This window comes from Rattus norvegicus, chromosome X, assembly GCF_021556685.1.
Source record: "Rattus norvegicus strain SHRSP/BbbUtx chromosome X, alternate assembly SHRSP_T2T, whole genome shotgun sequence".
NCBI classification, from domain to species: domain Eukaryota; kingdom Metazoa; phylum Chordata; class Mammalia; order Rodentia; family Muridae; genus Rattus; species Rattus norvegicus.
Genome location: NC_141554.1, coordinates 108,966,688 through 108,985,395, shown reverse-complemented (window position 1 = coordinate 108,985,395; position 18,708 = coordinate 108,966,688). Strand labels below are relative to the sequence as shown.

Genomic DNA, 18,708 nt, shown 5'->3' with positions numbered 1-18,708 from the left:
ATCAGGCTGGCCTTGAACTCATAGAGATCTACCTGCCTCTTCCAGAGTGCTGGGATTAAAGGCATGTACTACTATACCAAGTTTGCACACAATTCTATTTTTAAACATGTTCTTTCAACTTTACTCAAATAATATATTTATTGTCAACATCCCAGAAGTATTTCACATATTCCAAAAATAAATTTCATGCTACCAAAAGGTGATGTTCACTCTAATCCTGTTTGCCTTCATGCCACTGTCACGAGCCTTCGTTCCAGGCCACATAGACCAACAGGGCTAGAACCACATGAACAGCAATAATTGCAGCATAAAAATAGCTGTCTCTGTTGGACATTCCAGAAGCACCTTCACATATATAGGATTTAGTTGTAAAATACAATCAGATAGGGACTGCTCCTTAAAGCTGTAATGAACAGGAGTGTCTTCAAGATTGAAGAGAAAGATAAAGATGTTTCATTTCTAAACTCTGGAGGCTGCAACGGGATTGGGGCTGCTTTGTCAAGGAGCTCCGTGGTGTGGCCTCAGGGCAGCAGCAGGCACTGGGTAGCTGGCAGGACTCAGCAGCCACTAGGAGGGTGACAGTGCTAGGCCAATTATCACATCGGAAGTCTGTACTTATTTCTTGAATAAAGGAAAATCCAGTGGCCCACAAAGAAACATAGAAACAATCAGCCTTGCATCATTTTTGGTGAAATAAAAATTCACCTTCAGGTTTCTATACTTGAAAGGATGGGGAAGGAAGACAAGAGGGTGAGTTACAGACTAGCTTTTTCCAATGAGCAGTCCACACTGGACTGCCAAGCTAACAGCAGTGAGAAGGATGGCTGTGTGGGTATAGTATATATTTCTCAAAGCTAGCTACTCTCTGAGGGAACCTGTAAATCTGGGAAACTACCCCACCCTCACCCCACAAATCAGAGTAAGACTGAGAAAAAATGAGCATCCCAAGCAGAAATGATCTTATAATTTGGGAATCGGGATAGATTTGAAAGTTATAGAGAAGAGGTTAAAGCTATAAATCTGAAAGATTAAGGATCCTGTGACTTTGTAGGCCTGAGTGACCTAGGCAGGAAGAGGTAGGGGAGGGGTCCATTTTGACTCTTGAGATATGGATGTGACTGCCAAGTGCCCAGAATTATTCAAGAAGGATGTAAGAAATGCCTTCCCCCCTTGAACCTTTGCCCCTGACGAACTCTTTCCCAGGAACGCAGGGCCTTCTACTCCCCCTCTGGCCTTGAAGGTGAAGGAGGCTGAGGCTTTAGGACAACATGAAGTGCTGGGAGCAGGGCAGATGTTCATGGGCAGAACACAGAAGGGTGAGCCTCCTCCATCACCAAGAAACGAGTGTGGCTTCAGTAAGGGGTTGCAAAATGATATTATAGGGTTAGGGCTAGAACAGGACAAGAGGCCAGGGCCAGGCAGGGCCAGGCAGGGCCAGGCAAGGGTGATTCTAGGAGAAGCAGTCTAAAGCCAGTTGTGAGTGCAGAATCCCAGAGAAGGCTGTACAGCTTGATGTAGCACCTGGCCTCTACTTCTGTCCCTGACAAGCCAGCTACCACTGCTATCCACCCCCTTCTCAGACAGACCTGTGCAAACCGAATTATAGTGGGGTAAAATGATGCAGACTGCCGCTGCAGAGGTATCTCAGCAGTCAAGAGCACTTAATGCCCTTGAAGACCCAGTTTTTGTTCACAGTACCTATCCATAGAGTGGCTTACAAACTTCAGGTACCAGGGGACCCGACACCATCTTCTGGCCTCTGTAGGCTCATAATACACGCAGGCTAAAAGCCCTATACTTCAAATAAAAATAAACCTTATAAATGCTTCAGATCTTTAGATCAGCATTCATCTTCACTCTGCTGTCAGCCTTATATGCAGCTATTCTCCATCAGGTATTTCAGTGAAAGACTAATGTTCCCACAGGAAGGATGCCCAAAGAGAGATACCAGAAATCATCCTCGGCCTCTGATCTTAGGCCAAGAGGTAAGGCAGAACCAGATGGACAGGGACGGCTCCTCTTTTGGGCAATGGACAGACTTCTCAGGATATATTTGAGGATATTGGGACATTAACTAGTTGGTGCAGATGGCTGTATGAACTAGGAGGCAGGCCAGTAGTTATAACAGATGTGGAAGAGCTACGTAGCTCATTTCAACTTCCCCTCTTCCCTTTAAATAAAACACCCCCACTGTAGTTGTTACAGTTAGTTTCAGTCTTTATTTGTCTTCCCCAGATATATAGTATGCATGACATTAGATGGTTATATATTCATTTATTTAGAAGTCCACAATATATACTGCGCGATGAAAAAATACATACTATAGAACAGCACTTATATGATCACTTTTATCAATACATATATACCTAGGCACAAAGGTCCAGAGAAAGATCACAAGGACATTCACCAAAGGACTGACGACGATTGTATCAGGGTGGGGGTTTCAGGTAATGTGCACTTTAGGTTTTTTCTTTTTAATTTCACTTGGAAGGTTCAAAGAGATACCACTTCACAGATAGATTAAAATCACCAGAGAAAGACACACAGAGAAACAACCATTAAGCAGTTAGTGGAATGAGCAAGGAATGATATGGGCCCATGCCTCTGTCTTGCATGGTAACCCAGTCTGCTTTTTCTTCTCCCAAGAAAAGCTTGTTTTAAATGAATTCCTTATGTTAGAAGCCCACCCCATCCCTTTTCCCTCCAGAATTAGCTTTTGAGGAGACTTAAACGTTGATCTGGGGCTGAGGCACACACCTTAGTATGGTGCAGGGGGCTTTGGTCTCTCCATATGAGTCAGCTCCTGCAGAGTGACAATCAGATTCTCAAAAACCTGGCCCTTGTTGCTGGTATTGTCACAGGTTTCTTTGGCATGGCCCTCTTCACCACAATGAGGACAGCGGATGGGGTACTTTCGCTTTCTGGTTCTGCCTACATCCCCGGGCCCATTATTCCTTTGCCCAGAACCACTGCTAGTGGAAGGAGACTCCTCATCAGATTCATCAGGGGATTCAATAACTAGCATTTCTTCCTGAGTACTGACTGTGCCTCTGAGGGATGAGGTACCTGGGGATGAGAGTGGAGGGTCCTCAGGCTCCACCAGGATCACATCCTCATCTGAATCATCCTGGGAATCATCTATCTCTATCACGTTACAGTCAGCACTGCCAATCACTATAGGCAGGGAGCCCTGAAAGACGACAGGGCTGGCTGCCCGCTCCATTACTGTCTCAGATCTCCTGGGCCGCTTATTTCTAAGGAAAGTCTCATCCCAATCCTCTTCCTCCCTGATCATCCTGATTAACTCCAGGAAGTCGGGAAGGCTCTCCTGCTCGTTATGCGCGTGCATTTGGAGAAGACCCTTAAGCTTGATGCGCAGCTCCCTACTCAGCTCAGCCCCTACAAGGAGCTGGTGCAGGCGAGTTCTGTTTGCCTCGCTCTGAGGAAGGACCCCTGCCTGGATAGCATTCTGCAGCTGCACCTCTAAACGGATCACATACAGGGATGGTTTCTCTCCCTGTGCCTGCAGGGTGTTTAGAAATTTGCCATGTGCTGTTATACTGCTCTCAGATTCCCCAAACAGCAACTTCATTGCCCGCAAAAATTCTGCTACGTTTAGATTGGGATTGTCAGCCTGGAACAAACGCATGGCCTCCCGGGCAGGGCCCCTAAGGGTTCTCATCAGGCGTTTAATCTTATCCTCTTCAGACATGGGCCAATCTGGCAGGACCTCATGGACTTGGCTTAGCCAGTTCTCAAAGGTTTCTTCCCCCGGGGCTAGCTCGGCCCTCCCAGAGAACGACTGTATGTTTCTCTCTGCAATGTTAGCTATCAAAGGACCGAGGCTCCTCCCCAGGGCCCTCAGCATGGAATGGGCCAAAGGCATAAAAGCTGCATTCTGACGGCGACTGTTACCCATCCTAGCAAGGAGGCTAGCCATGCCTGACAACAATTGGGTATCTGAATACAAGATACTTGGACTTTCTGCTAACAAAAACGGCCTAGTCTGCAGAAACCTCCAAAGAAACGTTCCCGGGCAGTATCTTCCTTGCGCTTGGGTAGGAGCTGTAAAATAAATAAATAAATAAATAAATAAATAAATAAATAAATAAATAAATAACAATGGACTTGGAAACAAGCTTCTAATAACATTTTCTACAATCTTGAATATTTTCCCACTTCACAACCTTGAGGAGCAATAGTTTCTCTATGCTAGTGGTGCCTTTGTCAGTCACATCTCCCTCCCTCCCTCCCTCCCTCCCTTCTGGACCCCACCCCACTGCCTTTTCTTTAGGAGAGGCGACAACTGTTGCTTGGAATTCTAGCTACAATAGCCTTTGGAGCCCCTACTAGGCTCTCAAATAGAAGGCAATAGAGTAAACCTTACAGAATTAATAAGTAAAGCCTTAAATATATTAGGTAGCAAGTTCCCCCTCCCCCACCCCCTGCCCCTCCCCCTTTTCTATGATTCTTACCAGAGCTCAGAAACTGGCTTCCACCTTTATTTCAAGCCGAGCCTTTGCAACAGGTGCTTTCCGTAATAGTTCTTGTCCGGGTAGGGCTGATCTCTGACCACAGGCTCTCAGATCCAGGGGTTCTGGGCCTCCAGTTTATACTGCGCCACAGCAAAAGGAAGGGAGGAGAAGGGTCTGAGACGTCAGCAGTCTCATCATGCCCTCCCAGGCGCCATTGTCGCCAGGAAGAAAAACCCTACCTTCAGAATAAATGCCAAAAGGGCCCACCCCTCCCCCAATCCATTTTACCCGGGGAAAACAGCGGCCTACCAGCTCTGCAATCAGTCACACAGAATTCACGTTTGAAATCGGCTTTGATGGGCTGCTATGGAGAAAAAGAAGAGACATTGGATACCCTCCCACCTCTGTATTTCTATCCCTGAAGAGATGAGAGAAAGGGGGTTTCAGGATAAACGGATTGTGAATCATTACGCATTGTCCTTTTCTACCTTCCTGGAAAAAAAAAATCCCCTCTCCAATCTAAGCAAATTCTAGATAGCATCCAGGTGAAACTCACCTCATACCATATAGCCCAACCGCTAGGGTGTTCATTTCCTTGCCTCGAACTTGCCAATTCTGAAGCCCAAAATATTAAGGTTTCTATCCTCCCATCTCCGCATTATGCGGTTGCACCTCCCTTTTTTTTACCTTCGTAGATGGGCAGAGGATGCTCAGGGTCTGCTGTGAAGAGCTGTCTCACCTCTTAGGGCCTACAGGAGAAAGGATGGCGTCTCAGCCCCTGAGCTGTCTGGGCTAGGCTCTTTGCAGGGCTGCCCAGCCAGGGGTAGTAGAGACGCAGCGCGTTTCCAAGGCAGCTGCAGCTGCCCCCGCCCTCAGTTCAGCCTGCAGAGCTGCAGCGGCTGCTTTTAGCCTCTGCCCATTGAGACAAAAGAGAGTGACGAAGGTAGTGGTATGGCCAATCAGCAGTGAGCAGGGGCGGCCTCCCGGCAAAGCCTGGGCCAGGATGCTAATGCCTGCCAGAGGGGGGAACCTGCTGGAGGGGGCTGCGGCAGACTGGCGCGGGAGCGAGCGTGGCGTCAAGTGCAGCTTGGACTCACGGACCTGGCCCATTTACATTTCATTCGTGAGTTTGCAGCTTCCTCTCTCTTCCCTTCTTCCTATCGCCTTCCGCTTTGGCTCCCCTCGGATGCTTTGCGACCAGAAGCCTAAAACAGGAGGTGGGACCGAAACCAAGTGAACAATGAGAGTTCTTCACCTTTGTATAGGGGGGAAGGGGGATAGCATTTGCTGAGCACTTCTGTGTGGCCAGTGCGCTTGCACGGATTTCTCGTTTATTCTTCCACCAGTCTTGCGCTAAAACGTAACAGTGTACCCATTTTAACAGAGAGGGGGATGTAAGCACCTAGGCACTATGGGTAGGAAACACAGAATCAACCGCTCTCACCCCAGCCCTGGCATCTAGCCTGTAAACACCCCTTACTAGTTAGTGGAAAAAAGCCAAGAGGAGGATGATAGGACCAGTATAGGGCTACATAAAATTAATGATCAAGAACTGATGTCTGCAACTTACAGATGAGAAAACTGAGCTACCAGGAGCTTAGGCACCCTGTCCTATATCATGCAGCAAAGAAGCTAGTAGCGTCCGATTTTGCACCTCGGTCAGCTGTTCTGTTGATGCCAGCATTTTCCTCTGTGTTGATGCCAACACTGTGCCCTGTGCTGGGCTACGCAGAGAGAGCATTTTCACTCGTACATACATATCCACAAACTATCTCAGCAGCTTTGTTAATATAATGGTTGTGCTGATGAGAGGAGTGGGGAGAGATGGGAAAGAAGAGAACGGCAACCTTTATGGTATGCATTGTACCAAGGAGGAAACTGAGGCACGTTTTTGCTCCCATTTTCACACTAAAATAAACCACACTATGATTAAAAAAAAAAAAAGCAGCATTTCTGTCTGACCACCAAAGGAAATCGGACTCAGAGATGACTTGCTTAAAATTACAGGTGAAGCCAGAGCTCTCAATCCTGAATTCATGCTACAAACTAAAGTGTGGGCTCCCAGCTGGCTACCACAGAATCTTTGTCGAGGGTTTGTCAGACATGCACATTCCTGGGCTCCAGCTCTGGAGATTTGGCTTTACTGCCACTGGGGATGAACGACGTCATTTGTATTTTGCCCGTTGCTCTAATTGATTCTGGGTTATAGAGAAGCCATGAACATGAACCACTGTTCTAAACACCACACCATGCTGAAGGCATCAATAAATGACTCTGCCACTTAAATGTTTGTCCACAGTCTATTTGCCATGAAACTTAATCCCAGAGCAGACGTTCCTACCTCAAGTTCTTCTTGAAACTGCATGCAAAGCATTCGAGCATATATTTTTTCTGATCCCATAGCTCTATAAATTTTCAGATGGGCCTGCGGCCTCCAAACAGTTAAGAATCACTCACTGCTCTACAACCTTCATAACATCTTCCTCTTTCAACACCTGCTTGAGGACAACGTGTGAGAAACAAAACATCATTTGACCTAACCCCCACACCACAGCTCGTTGCTGCTGCTGCTGATATAGCTCTTTCATTTCCTGGCTCAAGGCTAGGTTGCTAGGTTGCCCTTCTGTGAGCTCTTCAGGGGACTTCTCCTTTGCTGGATTTGGCATAATGGCTCCAGAGAAGGAGCAACTCCATGGAAACGGCATGCAAGGCTGTCCAAAGCGAATGGGCTGTGAAGCCAGAGACTAGAAAACCTGCTCCATTTTTTCCTGCTTCTGGTTCTTAGCAGGTAACAGTTCTCCCATGTAGATGGTAGCTAGGAGGCCCCTGTAGGGTTTGCACTGGACTCTTGATGCTTGGACGCATGGGAACATTTGAAACCCTGCCATTATCCTGGGCTTTGCCTTCAACCTGCTAAGATATTTCACCTATTCCTGTCTGCCTTCTTATTTACAACTGTAGTGATTAGAATTACACAAACAATCCAAATTTGGAAGGGAGTACCTTCTCTATTGATGTTGAAGTCTTCCTCTTGGGGGTGGAATAGTGGTGGTAAAGTTAGAGAGCCTTAGAGGTACATAGGAGACAGGCAGTTTACCTTACAGAGTTAGGGCTGGGACTGGGAGTGCCTGGTGGGTTTTCTTCATATTTTGCTCTGCTCCCTAGTATCATGTTAGACAGCGACCTCATAGCAGACCCTTGTTCTGTGTTTCCACTGGCTTTATCACCAAAGTAGATGTTCTGTTGGACCAGGTAGGTAAGATAAGGAACTAAAGGAGAGACTCGAAAGGTCTGATCGAAGAATAATGAGAAGAACGGATTGGGTATAGGTTCAGAGGTTGAAGCAAGAATATTTTAGAGCAAAGTTACTAGCAAAATCCTTTGGGATGCAGAACATCTTTTATCTCTGGCCACGTGGATGGGAGTGTGCACCAAAGGATGGTTCTAATGAGGCCACATTTTCGGATTTTGACAAATGAACCTTAAAAGCTTGAGGATTGGGAGGCAAAGCTTTCAGATGAAATAATAGTGGCTACTTTTGGCAACCTCCTCTGTGCCAGGAACTTTACATTGGTTATCTCATTTAAACTTCTCGGCAGCCCTGCTGACACAGGCATCACACACCATTTTTCAGCGTAGCAAATTGAGTTTCAAGGAGGTGAAGTGGCTTGCATAAGGCTGTACTACTTGGAAGTGGAGCCGCCGCCGGGATGACAGTCCAGGGCCAGCCAACTCCAGAACCCATGAGTACCTTCCATCTCCATTTTGAGGCGAAAGCATAAATGTATCCTGCAAGGCTGGGGATGCAGTTTGCCAGAAGAGTATCTTCTTAGTATGTAAATCATAACCCCGATTTTGATCCCTGACACTAAAGAGAAAAATAAAAACAGGATAAAATAAAGCGTCTAGTAGAAGATTCTATTAGAACATTAGATTCTATTAGCCATTAAAACATGTTGGTTTTGTTGTGATTTGAGCTTTGCTGCTACCACTTGACTTAAAAAATGAAAATTTATGGCACAGGCTCTTTATATTCTTGATACAAAAATCGCTTTAAAAATAGTGCGTGATACAGGGGGTGAGGTGGCTGCTGGTGAGTGTGATTGCTACTAAGCCTGATCACCAGAGGTCGGTCTGGGAACTGACGGTGTGGAAGAAGAGAACTGAGGGCCCCAATTGTTCTCTCATCTCCTCAATGACATGGTGCCACCCCCTCCACCAAAATAAGAAAGAAATACAAATTAAAACAATAATGATATTTAGATTCAAAGATTGGAGAGAATTGACTAAGGTCATAAAGTCAGGTAATAGCAGAGCAGAATTCAAACTGAGGATTGTCTGACTATAATGCTCTCAATGAAGAAAATAAACAAAAACATGGCCCTCTTTATGACTCCTTTTATTAGCCTCTACTTGTCTGGTTTTTTTTGGGGGGGGGTGTTGGGAGCATTGTTACGAATCATAATATAAATATCTGGTATGCAGATTATCTTAGGTAACCCCTGTGAAAGGGTCCTTTGACCCAAAAAGGGTTCGTGACCCACGGGTTCTAGTGGGTGACCAGTGTTCTAGAAGCACCTATCCCTGCCAACATTGGTTTTTTGTCCTTTAGGTCTCTTCCTCAGTGTAAAACACCTATTTCCACTTATCCCCCTAACAAGAGGTAACTTACTTAAGGCTGGTGCCACCCCTTTCCTGAGACCATAACACATATTAATGGCACATTTTAGTGCACTGGAAAAATCTTATGGAGAGAGTGACTCCTGACTTTTGCAGATCTTTAGCACTTGAATGGGGTTCAGTTTGATACGAATAGAGCATGCACCATCATATCGAACCATTCTTCTTGTACCCCCTACCTTCCCAATCCCTAACAATTAGTCTTCTACTTACAAGTCTACAATCTTTAAGTTTCTACTTTATAAAAGCATGTGATAGTTGATGTTCTGTTCCAGACTAATTCCACTTAGAATAGCATCATTTAGTTTCTTCCATCTTGCCGTAGATGAAAGGGTTTGCTCTTTTTTTATGATGCAATAATATTTCATTTACTAATATACACACCTCAAGTTCATTATCCATTCATTTGTTAATGGTGCTTAGACTGATTCTGTAATCACCATCATGGATAATGTGGTAACAAACTTGACCAATTTAGATGTCTCTTTGGTGGGTTGGGGATTTAGCTCAGTGGTAGAGCGCTTGCCTAGCAAACGCAAGGCCCTGGGTTCGGTCCCCAGCTCCGGAAAAAAGAAAAAAAAAAAAAGAGTAGATGTCTCTTTGGTAAGCCCATTGAAGTTTTTCCAGGTATATACTCAGGAGAGGAATAGCAGAACTATCTCCTTTTTTTTCCTTTTTTGGGGGACCATTCACACTGATATCCATGGTGTCTATGCTAACTCACATTTCCATAAACAATAGATGATGGATGTGTTTTCTCCACATCCTTGCCAGCATTGAGTTTTCCTTGTCCTGTGTAAAATATATTGTTCTTTCTCTTTTTTGACCATGTGATGTTTATTTTGTCTTCCAGTGTGAGTTAGTCCATTGCTGAACTGTCTACCCGACTCAAGTCCCACATCCTTGAGGACAGGTAGCAAATCCTATCTATCTCCAGCTCCATAGTGATTTGCCCATGACTTAAAAGATGACTGAGGGGGTTGGGGGTTTAGCTCAGTGGTAGAACGCTTGCCTAGGCCCTGGGTTTGGTCCTCAGCTCTGAAAAAAAAAAGAAAAAAATATTTATTAAAAAAAAAAAGATGATTGATAATGTGCTTTTTGTAACTGACCAAAAGACTGGCTGAGAATTTCTCCAAATGAACAGATAGATGCAGGGCTGATTCATAGGATGCCCACCATGATGCCTATCTGCACTAGACTAGCCAGGGACGTCTTAGTTCTCATATGCTCATTTGATTGGTTTTGTAGACATGGGAGACAGATCATAAGGTTTTTAGATAGTGATTGTTCAAGGCAGCCTCCAAGCCCCTTCTCCATTCCATTTGAAATTAATGTTAGGGTGCCAGGTTCTCCTGGAAGGTTATGTTGAGCCTAAAAGAAAGCTCTTCCCTGGCTCCCAGAGGAACAGTGGATATGTTCCAGCATGTCACTTTATCTGGCTCTAGATAGTCTTCGGGAATGTGTACTTTGTGAAAACAGATAATGATGTTGGGAATAATCATTTTGGATAATTTTAAAGCACCAAGTCCTAGGTTTTTGGCAACTTTATCTCATGTTGTTACTAATTTTATATCAGTCCTTTGTGTTATAGACATTATTGTCACTACTTTAGAGCTGAAGAATGTGAGACATCAACTTTCCTGTCCGTCTCCCAGATCGCACAGCTAAGTAAGCAATGAAGGCAGAATTCAGTTCTGGATCTATTCCCCAACGTATCTTTTTTTTTTTCCATCTTTATTAACTTGGGTATTTCTTATTTACATTTCGATTGTTATTCCCCTTCCTGGTTTCCCGGCCAACATCCCCCAACCCCTCCCCCTCCCCTTCTATATGGGCTTCCCCTCCCCATCCTCCCCCCATTACCACCCTCCCCCCAACAATCACGTTCACTGGGGATTCAGTCTTGGCAGGATCAAGGGCTTCCCCTTCCACTGGTGCTCTTACTAGGATATTCATTGTTACCTATGAGGTCAGAGTCCAGGGTCAGTCCATGTATAGTCTTTGGGTAGTGGCTTAGTCCCTGGAAGCTCTGGTTGCTTGGCATTGTTGTACATATGGGGTCTCGAGCCCCTTCAAGCTCTTCCAGTTCTTTCTCTGATTCCTTCAATAGGGGACCTATTCTCAGTTCAGTGGTTTGCTGCTGGCATTCGCCTCTGTATTTGCTGTATTCTGGCTGTGTCTCTCAGGAGAGATCTACATCCGGCTCCTGTCGGTCTGCACTTCTTTGCTTCATCCATCTTGTCTAATTGGGTGGCTGTATATGTATGGGCCACATGTGGGGCAGGCTCTAAATGGGTGTTCCTTAAGTCTCTGTTTTAATCTTTGCCTCTCCCTTCCCTGCCAAGGGTATTCTTTTTCCTCATTTAAAGAAGGAGTGAAGCATTCACATTTTGATCATCCGTCTTGAGTTTCGTTTGTTCTAGGGATCTAGGGTAATTCAAGCATTTGGGCTAATAGCCACTTATCCATGAGTGCATACCATGTATGTCTTTCTGTGATTGGGTTAGCTCACTCAGGATGATATTTTCCAGTTCCAACCATTTGCCTACGAATTTCATAAACTCGTTGTTTTTGATAGCTGAGTAATCTTCCATTGTGTAGATGTACCACATTTTCTGTATCCATTCCTCTGTTGAAGGGCACCTGGGTTCTTTCCAGCTTCTGGCTATTATAAATAAGGCTGCTATGAACATAGTGGAGCATGTGTCTTTGTTATATGTTGGGGCATCTTTTGGGTATATGCCCAAGAGAGGTATAGCAGGGTCCTCAGGTAATTCAATGTCCAATTTTCTGAGGAACCTCCAGACTGATTTCCAGAATGGTTGTACCAGTCTGCAATCCCACCAACAATGGAGGAGTGTTCCTCTTTCTCCACATCCTCGCCAGCATCTGTTGTCCCCTGAGTTTTTGATCTTACCATTCTCACTGGTGTGAGGTGAAATCACAGGGTTGTTTTTATTTGCATTTCCCTTATGACTAAAGATGTTGAACATTTCTTTAGGTGTTTCTCAGCCATTCGGCATTCCTCAGCTGTGAATTCTTTGTTTAGCTCTGAACCGCATTTTTAATAGGTTTATTTGTCTCCCTGTGGTCTAACTTCTTGAGTTCTTTGTATATTTTGGATATGAGCCCTCTATCTGTTGTAGGATTGGTAAAGATCTTTTCCCAATCTGTTGGTTGCCGTTTTGTCCTAACTTATCAATGAGTGCATAACCATCTGTGTTTTTCTGTGATTCCCCAACGTATCTTAAGAGAAAAATTCTCAAGACAAGCATGACCTTTCTTTCCTAGGTAAAATACAAGTAATCAGAGTTTTAAAATGATGTATGAGATACTTAAAGTATGGTGCTTCTTGATTACTGTTCACTTTTAATCCCTCAAAATTATTGACATAAATGGTAGAAGGGATTCATGGTATAAAAGTACAACACCATTATCAACCACAGGTAAAAAATCTTCCACATCTGAGCCCTTGTGACAGAATACAGTTTGGAGGATGCTGACAGAGCAGTATTCCTTGCCTGATAATTGTATAACTAAAGTAAAAGAGGCTCCAAGAGGTCATTAAATTTCTAAAGTCCTAGAAGATGTTGATAACAGAACCAGAGCTTACAATGTGAGTATGCTAAATCATTTTCTGTCTACTAAGTAAGACTGCCAGTATATAAAAATGTGGGCAGGAACTGGAATGTTACTGAAGTCAGGGTTAGATGAAGTGAAAACCTTTTATCTGATCACTTGTCCTCATTAAGGCCAAGGTGAGCTTCAGAAGGGAGAGCTGTGGAATGTTCCAGGCTTCTGTCGATTTAGAGGTCTGAGTGACCTAGGTAGGAAGAGGTAGGGGAGGGGTCCATTTTGACTCTTGAGATATGGATGTGACTGCCAAGTGCCCAGAATTATTCAAGAAGGATGTAAGAAATGCCTCCCCCCCTTGAACCTTTGTCCCTGACGAACTCTTTCCCAGGAACGCAGGGCCTTCTACTCCCCCTCTGGCCTTGAAGGTGAAGGAGGCTGAGGCTTTAGGACAACATGAAGTGCTGGGAGCAGGGCAGATGTTCATGGGCAGAACACAGAAGGGTGAGCCTCCTCCATCACCAAGAAACGAGTGTGGCTTCAGTAAGGGGTTGCAAAATGATATTATAGGGTTAGGGCTAGAACAGGACAAGAGGCCAGGGCCAGGCAGGGCCAGGCAGGGCCAGGCAAGGGTGATTCTAGGAGAAGCAGTCTAAAGCCAGTTGTGAGTGCAGAATCCCAGAGAAGGCTGTATAGCCTACATGTAGCACCTAACCTAGCTTCATTGGCCTTTTGTCCTATTAAGTGAGCCATAACCACAGACCACAGTGTTCTAGGTTCTGTGTGAAACTTGCAGTCCACAATTGTGGCTAGACTTCCTGTTTGTGCCTTCAGTCTTGATCAGCATGTGCTCTCTTCATCCTCTCCCTGATATGTCAGCTGCTACTGCTGCACACTCTCTCTTCTCAGGCCCATGAAACCCTCCCTCTCTCCCTCCCCTGTGCCCTCCCTCCCTCCCTTCTGACAAGGTTTCACTACACAGATCAAGCAGCTTTTGAAATTCAGATTCAAGTGATCTCTTACCCCCAGCCTCCCAAGTAGCTCAGATTACAGGTCTGTGTTACCACAACTAGCTCTTGTTTCTTTCTTGATTGGAAGTTTCCCTTTTGCATCTTAGCCCCCAAATTGCATCTAATACTACTACTCCATGTCTTAAGTGTGTGTGGGGGGTGGGGGTGTCTCATGTTTTTCCTTGAACTTAATAAGTAGTTAAGGATGACCTTGAACTCATTGCCTTGTCTTTACAACCCAATGATGGGTTACATATATGCACCATTGTGTGCAGTTTATAGGGTGATAGGACTTAAACACAGGGCTTCATGAAAACTAGGAAAGCATTCTGTCAACTGAGCTACATGCCGTGATGGTGGTGTTTGATTCTTACATATGTGGAACATGATTTGTGATTCTGGTATGCAGTGAGTAGTAGCCAGGCACCCTGATAAACATCCTTCTGTGGCTAAAACCAACAGTAAGAATAAAGAACGATCTTGCACCAAATGTCAGTAGAGCACAAAACGAGAAACCCTGCTATATTCTATAGCTATACATATAAAAGGTGAATAACTTGACAACTGTCACGTGCTGTGCATCATGGCATGGAGGAACTTCCAGAAGCAGCTAATCTTCCCTCCTTTCAATTATGGAGGAGTAGGGTCTTGTCATGAGACAGCTATAGTTTGGGCAGGAAGCTACAGAGGTAGATGGGAGGAGGTTCTTACCCTCAAATTTACAACCGACTTTGAAAAAAAGCTTCTTCTCACTGCAACTTTTTACTACTTTAAAAGCGGGGGGGGGGTGGGAGAATGGAGGGCCAGAAAAAGGAATAACATAAAACATTCAATAAAAATACAAAAAAACAAAAACAAAAACAAAAAACCACCAAAATGTTTTGATGGGGAGAGGGCTGAATCAGTAAAAGGCTTGTTCTGCAAGACGAGGAGCAGAGCTTGGCTCCATAGCATCCACATAAAAATGCCAGGCATGGTGGGTGGCACATGCATGTAGTCCTAGAGCTGGGGAAGCAATAGCAGGAGGACCTCTGGAACTCTTTGATCAGCTTCTTGCCAAATTAGTAAGCAGCAGGTTCAATGAGATACCCTATTTCAAACAATAAGTTAGAGACTTGTGGAAAACAACCAACATCAATTTCGATCTTCTCCTAGGATGCTCATGCACACACATACGTGTATGCCTGAGTACACACACATGCTGACAAACATGCACACACACACACACACATATACACACACAAACACTAACAAACACATATTACCCTCACCCCCTCCACACACACACACTAAAAATAACTTGTGGGCTGGAGGCTGTGAATCTGATTCTAGACTTGCTTGGCACACACAACACCTAAGATCAACCCATTGTGTGGTAAAATGTAGTATGGGCAAGAGAGAAACGACTTACATATTCAGTAGGCCATAAAATCCAAAGTTTGGGGTGGGGGGTGAAGCAACAGCTCACCAGAAGACCAAGGTTCAGTTCTTAGTCCCACATCAATGTGACTCAAACTGCCTGTAACTCCGGGAGATCCAATGTCCTCTTTTAACCTCTGTGAGTGTATTCATACATACATGCAGGGACATTTTCAAATTGCCAAGTCCCGTGGTTAAGAATCGAAGGTAATAGGTTTCCTTATTTCTATGATTCTTAATCATAACTCTTTGAATGTTTGAATTTTACTGTGTCACCAAGGTACCACACACTATCAAGGGAAATAAATTCAAAATTTTATTTAAAGTTGATGAAATATTAATTCCCTAAGGGCGTGTCTGTTCTAGAAACCGTCAAATGTGTTTCTCATAGTTCTATGTCAGACCAAACCAGGAAAATCCTTGTCAAGACGTTTAAACGGTAGCCTAACTTCTTGTCTCCTCTTGCTAGCTTCTTCCACCTGTGTCCCGTTGTATTCACCATGGAGGAGCAGAATAACTCTGCTGGGAAGGAGCTTCAACACAAGACACGAGCAGAAGTTCCAGGAAAGAAAAGCTGGCAGTCACAGGCCTACACCCTTGGGGCGATTTCCAACTTTATGTCTACTTTCCTGACCTTTCCTATCTATAAGGTTGTGTTCCGGCAGCAGATCCATGCTGTGGCAGTGTCAGAGGCTGTGAGACAGCTTTGGCACGAAGGCCCTCAGTACTTCTACCGGGGCATCTATCCTCCTCTTCTCTCCAAGACCCTCCAAGGGACTCTGTTGTTTGGCACTTATGATAGTTTGCTGTGCTTTCTCTCCCCTGTTGGGCCACACTCCCTTGGACAGCGCTGGACTGCGGGGCTCATGTCAGGTGTAGTAGAAGCTGTAGCACTTAGCCCCTTTGAGAGAGTACAGAATGTGCTTCAGGATGCTCGAAAGCAAGCTTGCTTCCCTAGCACCTTTAGCATTCTCAAGGAATTCAATTCTTATGGGCTTTGGGGGAGGCTGTCACTGGGCTATTATCGGGGTTTCTGGCCAGTCCTGGTCAGAAACAGCCTGGGAAGTGCTCTCTATTTCTCCTTCAAGGATCCTATCCAGGATGGCTTGGCAAGGCAAGGCCTGCCCCATTGGGTTCCTGCTTTGGTGTCTGGTAGTGTCAATGGAACCATTACCTGCCTGATTCTGTATCCTCTGATTGTGCTAGTTGCCAATATGCAGTCTCATATTGGCTGGCAGAGAATGCCAAGCCTATGGGCCTCTGCGCAGGATGTGTGGGACACTCGAGGTAGAAAAATCCTGCTGATTTATAGAGGAGGATCCCTGATCATCCTCAGGTCCAGTGTGACATGGGGCCTCACTACTGCTATTCATGACTTCTTGCAGAGAAAGTCACACACCAAGAAAGAGATGAAAGACTGACCAAAGGAAATGCGGTGGCTATGGTATCTTTGTTTTAAATCTTTCCTTGTTGGTTGTGTATAGTATATTTCTTTGGCTTGGTTACCTAAAACAACCATTACTTGCAAACTGTCACTGCATGTGAGAAGCTCGTAACTTTTCACCTGTTAGTCACAGACAAAACCTACCAGGATTCCTTGGTCAAGAAAAGTCTCCCTAGGCTATACACAGAACCTGGAGCCTTTAAATAAGCTGTAGCCCAGATTAAATGTCGTTTCTTCAAGGTTTCTTTTTGTAAATAAGAGGAAACTTTAAAAGAAGACTCTACTCAGTACTGTGAGTCTGGGGTCCTTCTATGTGTCCCTCTGAGCAAGCTGAGTGGAACTCCAAGTTCAACGAACTACACTAGACTTTGAGGACAACTTCAAAGATGCCTATATTTTACTAACATTTCTCACTGCCTCTACCACAGCCACTCTCACTTCAAGCTGTGGGTCCCATTTTCAGGGTATCTGCTCTGATTAACAACCCTAGATTAGATTCACTTCCACCCATCAGATGCCTCAAGATGCCACTGCTGATCCTAAACATGGGGCTGAGAAAACATTTGGTGCCTGGATAGAAGGAAAAAAGACTTTAAAGCAAGAATTTTAATTTAATTACATGCCAAATAGAGAAAAATATTACTATAGATGGTTTGGTGTTATCTGATATATATTATATATCATATATATATATATATATATATGATTCTGTTGCCTACAAACCATTTAAGTTTCTATAAGAAACTTGGACTTAGCATGAACTTATCTCTTCATAATTCATTGCTAATTCTGTTGATGTGAACAGCTCTATAGTGTAATGATCTTAGCCTGCCATTAAAGGCCATTGTCAATATGGACCCCATATAACTTTCTGCACATTTTTTACCACACATGCATGAAATGCATAAGCCAACCAAACAGTGTTTTTCACTCCCCAGACATTCCATGAACTTACCCAAGGATATACTCTGCCCCACACTGTTCTCTTCATTCGCACTGTTCCCCAATAAAAGACCTCGAATTTACAAAAGTCCAGCTCCAATCGCACTGTCTAAATGGAGCCACTTCTCTATCGCCCCCCCCAAACCTGAATGTTGCATTACTTTTGTGATATTCATTTTTTCTCAGCTCATCAACATGCACTGATCCCTTCATGTCACTGATCCCATGTGGCCCTAATGTTCTTGCCGTTCTTCAATACCTCCTACTAGTCTGTAAACTTCTTGAAAGCAGGGATTCTTGTATGCATTTTTAAATCCTCCATTGTGCCTAGGTGCTCAATAAAGTTGGTGAATTATCGAATTGATTATCAAGCTGTGATATGGTCTCTATCCTCAGGGTGCTATCCCTATTACATGAAGATAATGTTACTGACTCATTGTCAATGAGACACATGCCTTTTGGATGTGTTTACTTTCTTTTAATAGTGGATTTAGTTTTGTGCTAATTATGATGCCAATGACAATAACAATGACAATAAAATTATGTTCAACCACAATATTTACTGAGTTTGTGGTATTTACAGCATGCTTGTGATTATAATGTCTTTAGCACCAGAATCACACCGCTCAACTCTCGTGCTCCTTTCAACTCCAGAATTTTGAGTGTTCCTACGAAGGTATGTGCTGCAGTTCTTGCTTCATACATGGTACCATGATAAATTCCTCTACCCACACCTCCTAACTGAACCGAAATTGTCCTTATAAATGTGCATGTGTGTGCACATGCGCACGCACACACACACACACACACACACAGTGCACTTTTTGAGACAGAGTCTCTCTGTGTAGCCATTGCTGTCCTATGACTTACTCTATAGGTCAGACTGGCAGCCAGGCAGTGGTAATGCATACTTTTAATCATGGCACTCAGGAGGTAAAGGCAGGCAGATTTCTGAATTTGAGGCCAACCTGGTCTACAGAGTAAGTTCCAGGATAGCCAGGACTACACAGACAAACCCAATTTCAAAAAACCAAAAAACCAAAAACCAAACAAACAAAAAACATAACAAACAAACAAAAGATAGACCAGACTGGCCTTGAACTCAGAGATCAACCTGCTTTTACCTACCAATGCTGGAATTAAAGGCTACCTACATAATTAATTT

General features: G+C 44.3%; 2 protein-coding genes and 1 pseudogene across 8 annotated transcripts; 1 reads left to right on the top strand and 2 right to left on the bottom strand.

The window, feature by feature from the left end:
- Nucleotides 1-211: 211 nt before the first annotated feature.
- Vma21-ps1 (vacuolar ATPase assembly factor VMA21, pseudogene 1) lies at nucleotides 212-1,958 on the bottom strand (annotated as a pseudogene).
- A 235-nt stretch (nucleotides 1,959-2,193) lies between these two features.
- On the bottom strand, nucleotides 2,194-5,396 carry Zcchc18 (zinc finger, CCHC domain containing 18). Of its 4 annotated transcripts, none has more exons than NM_001402235.1 (4): nucleotides 5,163-5,396; nucleotides 4,764-4,839; nucleotides 4,476-4,615; nucleotides 2,194-4,065 (listed from the first exon to the last, which is right to left on the bottom strand). In NM_001402235.1, exon 4 carries the CDS (start codon nucleotides 3,938-3,940, stop codon nucleotides 2,759-2,761), a length of 1,182 nt encoding a protein of 393 aa, NP_001389164.1. In that variant the 5' UTR covers nucleotides 3,941-4,065; nucleotides 4,476-4,615; nucleotides 4,764-4,839; nucleotides 5,163-5,396; the 3' UTR covers nucleotides 2,194-2,758. The 4 variants fall into 4 exon arrangements, with proteins under 4 accessions (NP_001389164.1, NP_001389165.1, NP_001389163.1 ...); NM_001402236.1 differs by having other exon boundaries at nucleotides 4,785-4,839; NM_001402234.1 differs by having other exon boundaries at nucleotides 4,785-4,839; nucleotides 5,215-5,396.
- Slc25a53 (solute carrier family 25, member 53) lies at nucleotides 5,354-18,099 on the top strand. 4 transcript variants are annotated; one of them, XM_087600679.1, is made up of 4 exons: nucleotides 5,494-5,598; nucleotides 10,009-10,068; nucleotides 10,747-10,823; nucleotides 15,627-18,099. In XM_087600679.1, exon 4 carries the CDS (start codon nucleotides 15,658-15,660, stop codon nucleotides 16,576-16,578), a length of 921 nt encoding a protein of 306 aa, XP_087456805.1. In that variant the 5' UTR covers nucleotides 5,494-5,598; nucleotides 10,009-10,068; nucleotides 10,747-10,823; nucleotides 15,627-15,657; the 3' UTR covers nucleotides 16,579-18,099. The 4 variants fall into 4 exon arrangements, with proteins under 4 accessions (NP_001121074.1, NP_001406499.1, XP_087456805.1 ...); XM_087600678.1 differs by having other exon boundaries at nucleotides 10,732-10,823; NM_001127602.2 differs by lacking the exon at nucleotides 10,747-10,823 and having other exon boundaries at nucleotides 5,354-5,598.
- The last annotated feature ends 609 nt before the right edge of the window (nucleotides 18,100-18,708 follow it).

What these genes read in the sequence shown, in the direction of transcription:
- Zcchc18 (NM_001402235.1), bottom strand. Translation starts at nt 3,940, where the DNA reads ATGGCTAGCCTCCTTGCTAGGATGGGTAACAGTCGCCGTCAGAATGCA.
- Slc25a53 (NM_001419570.1), top strand. Translation starts at nt 15,658, where the DNA reads ATGGAGGAGCAGAATAACTCTGCTGGGAAGGAGCTTCAACACAAGACA.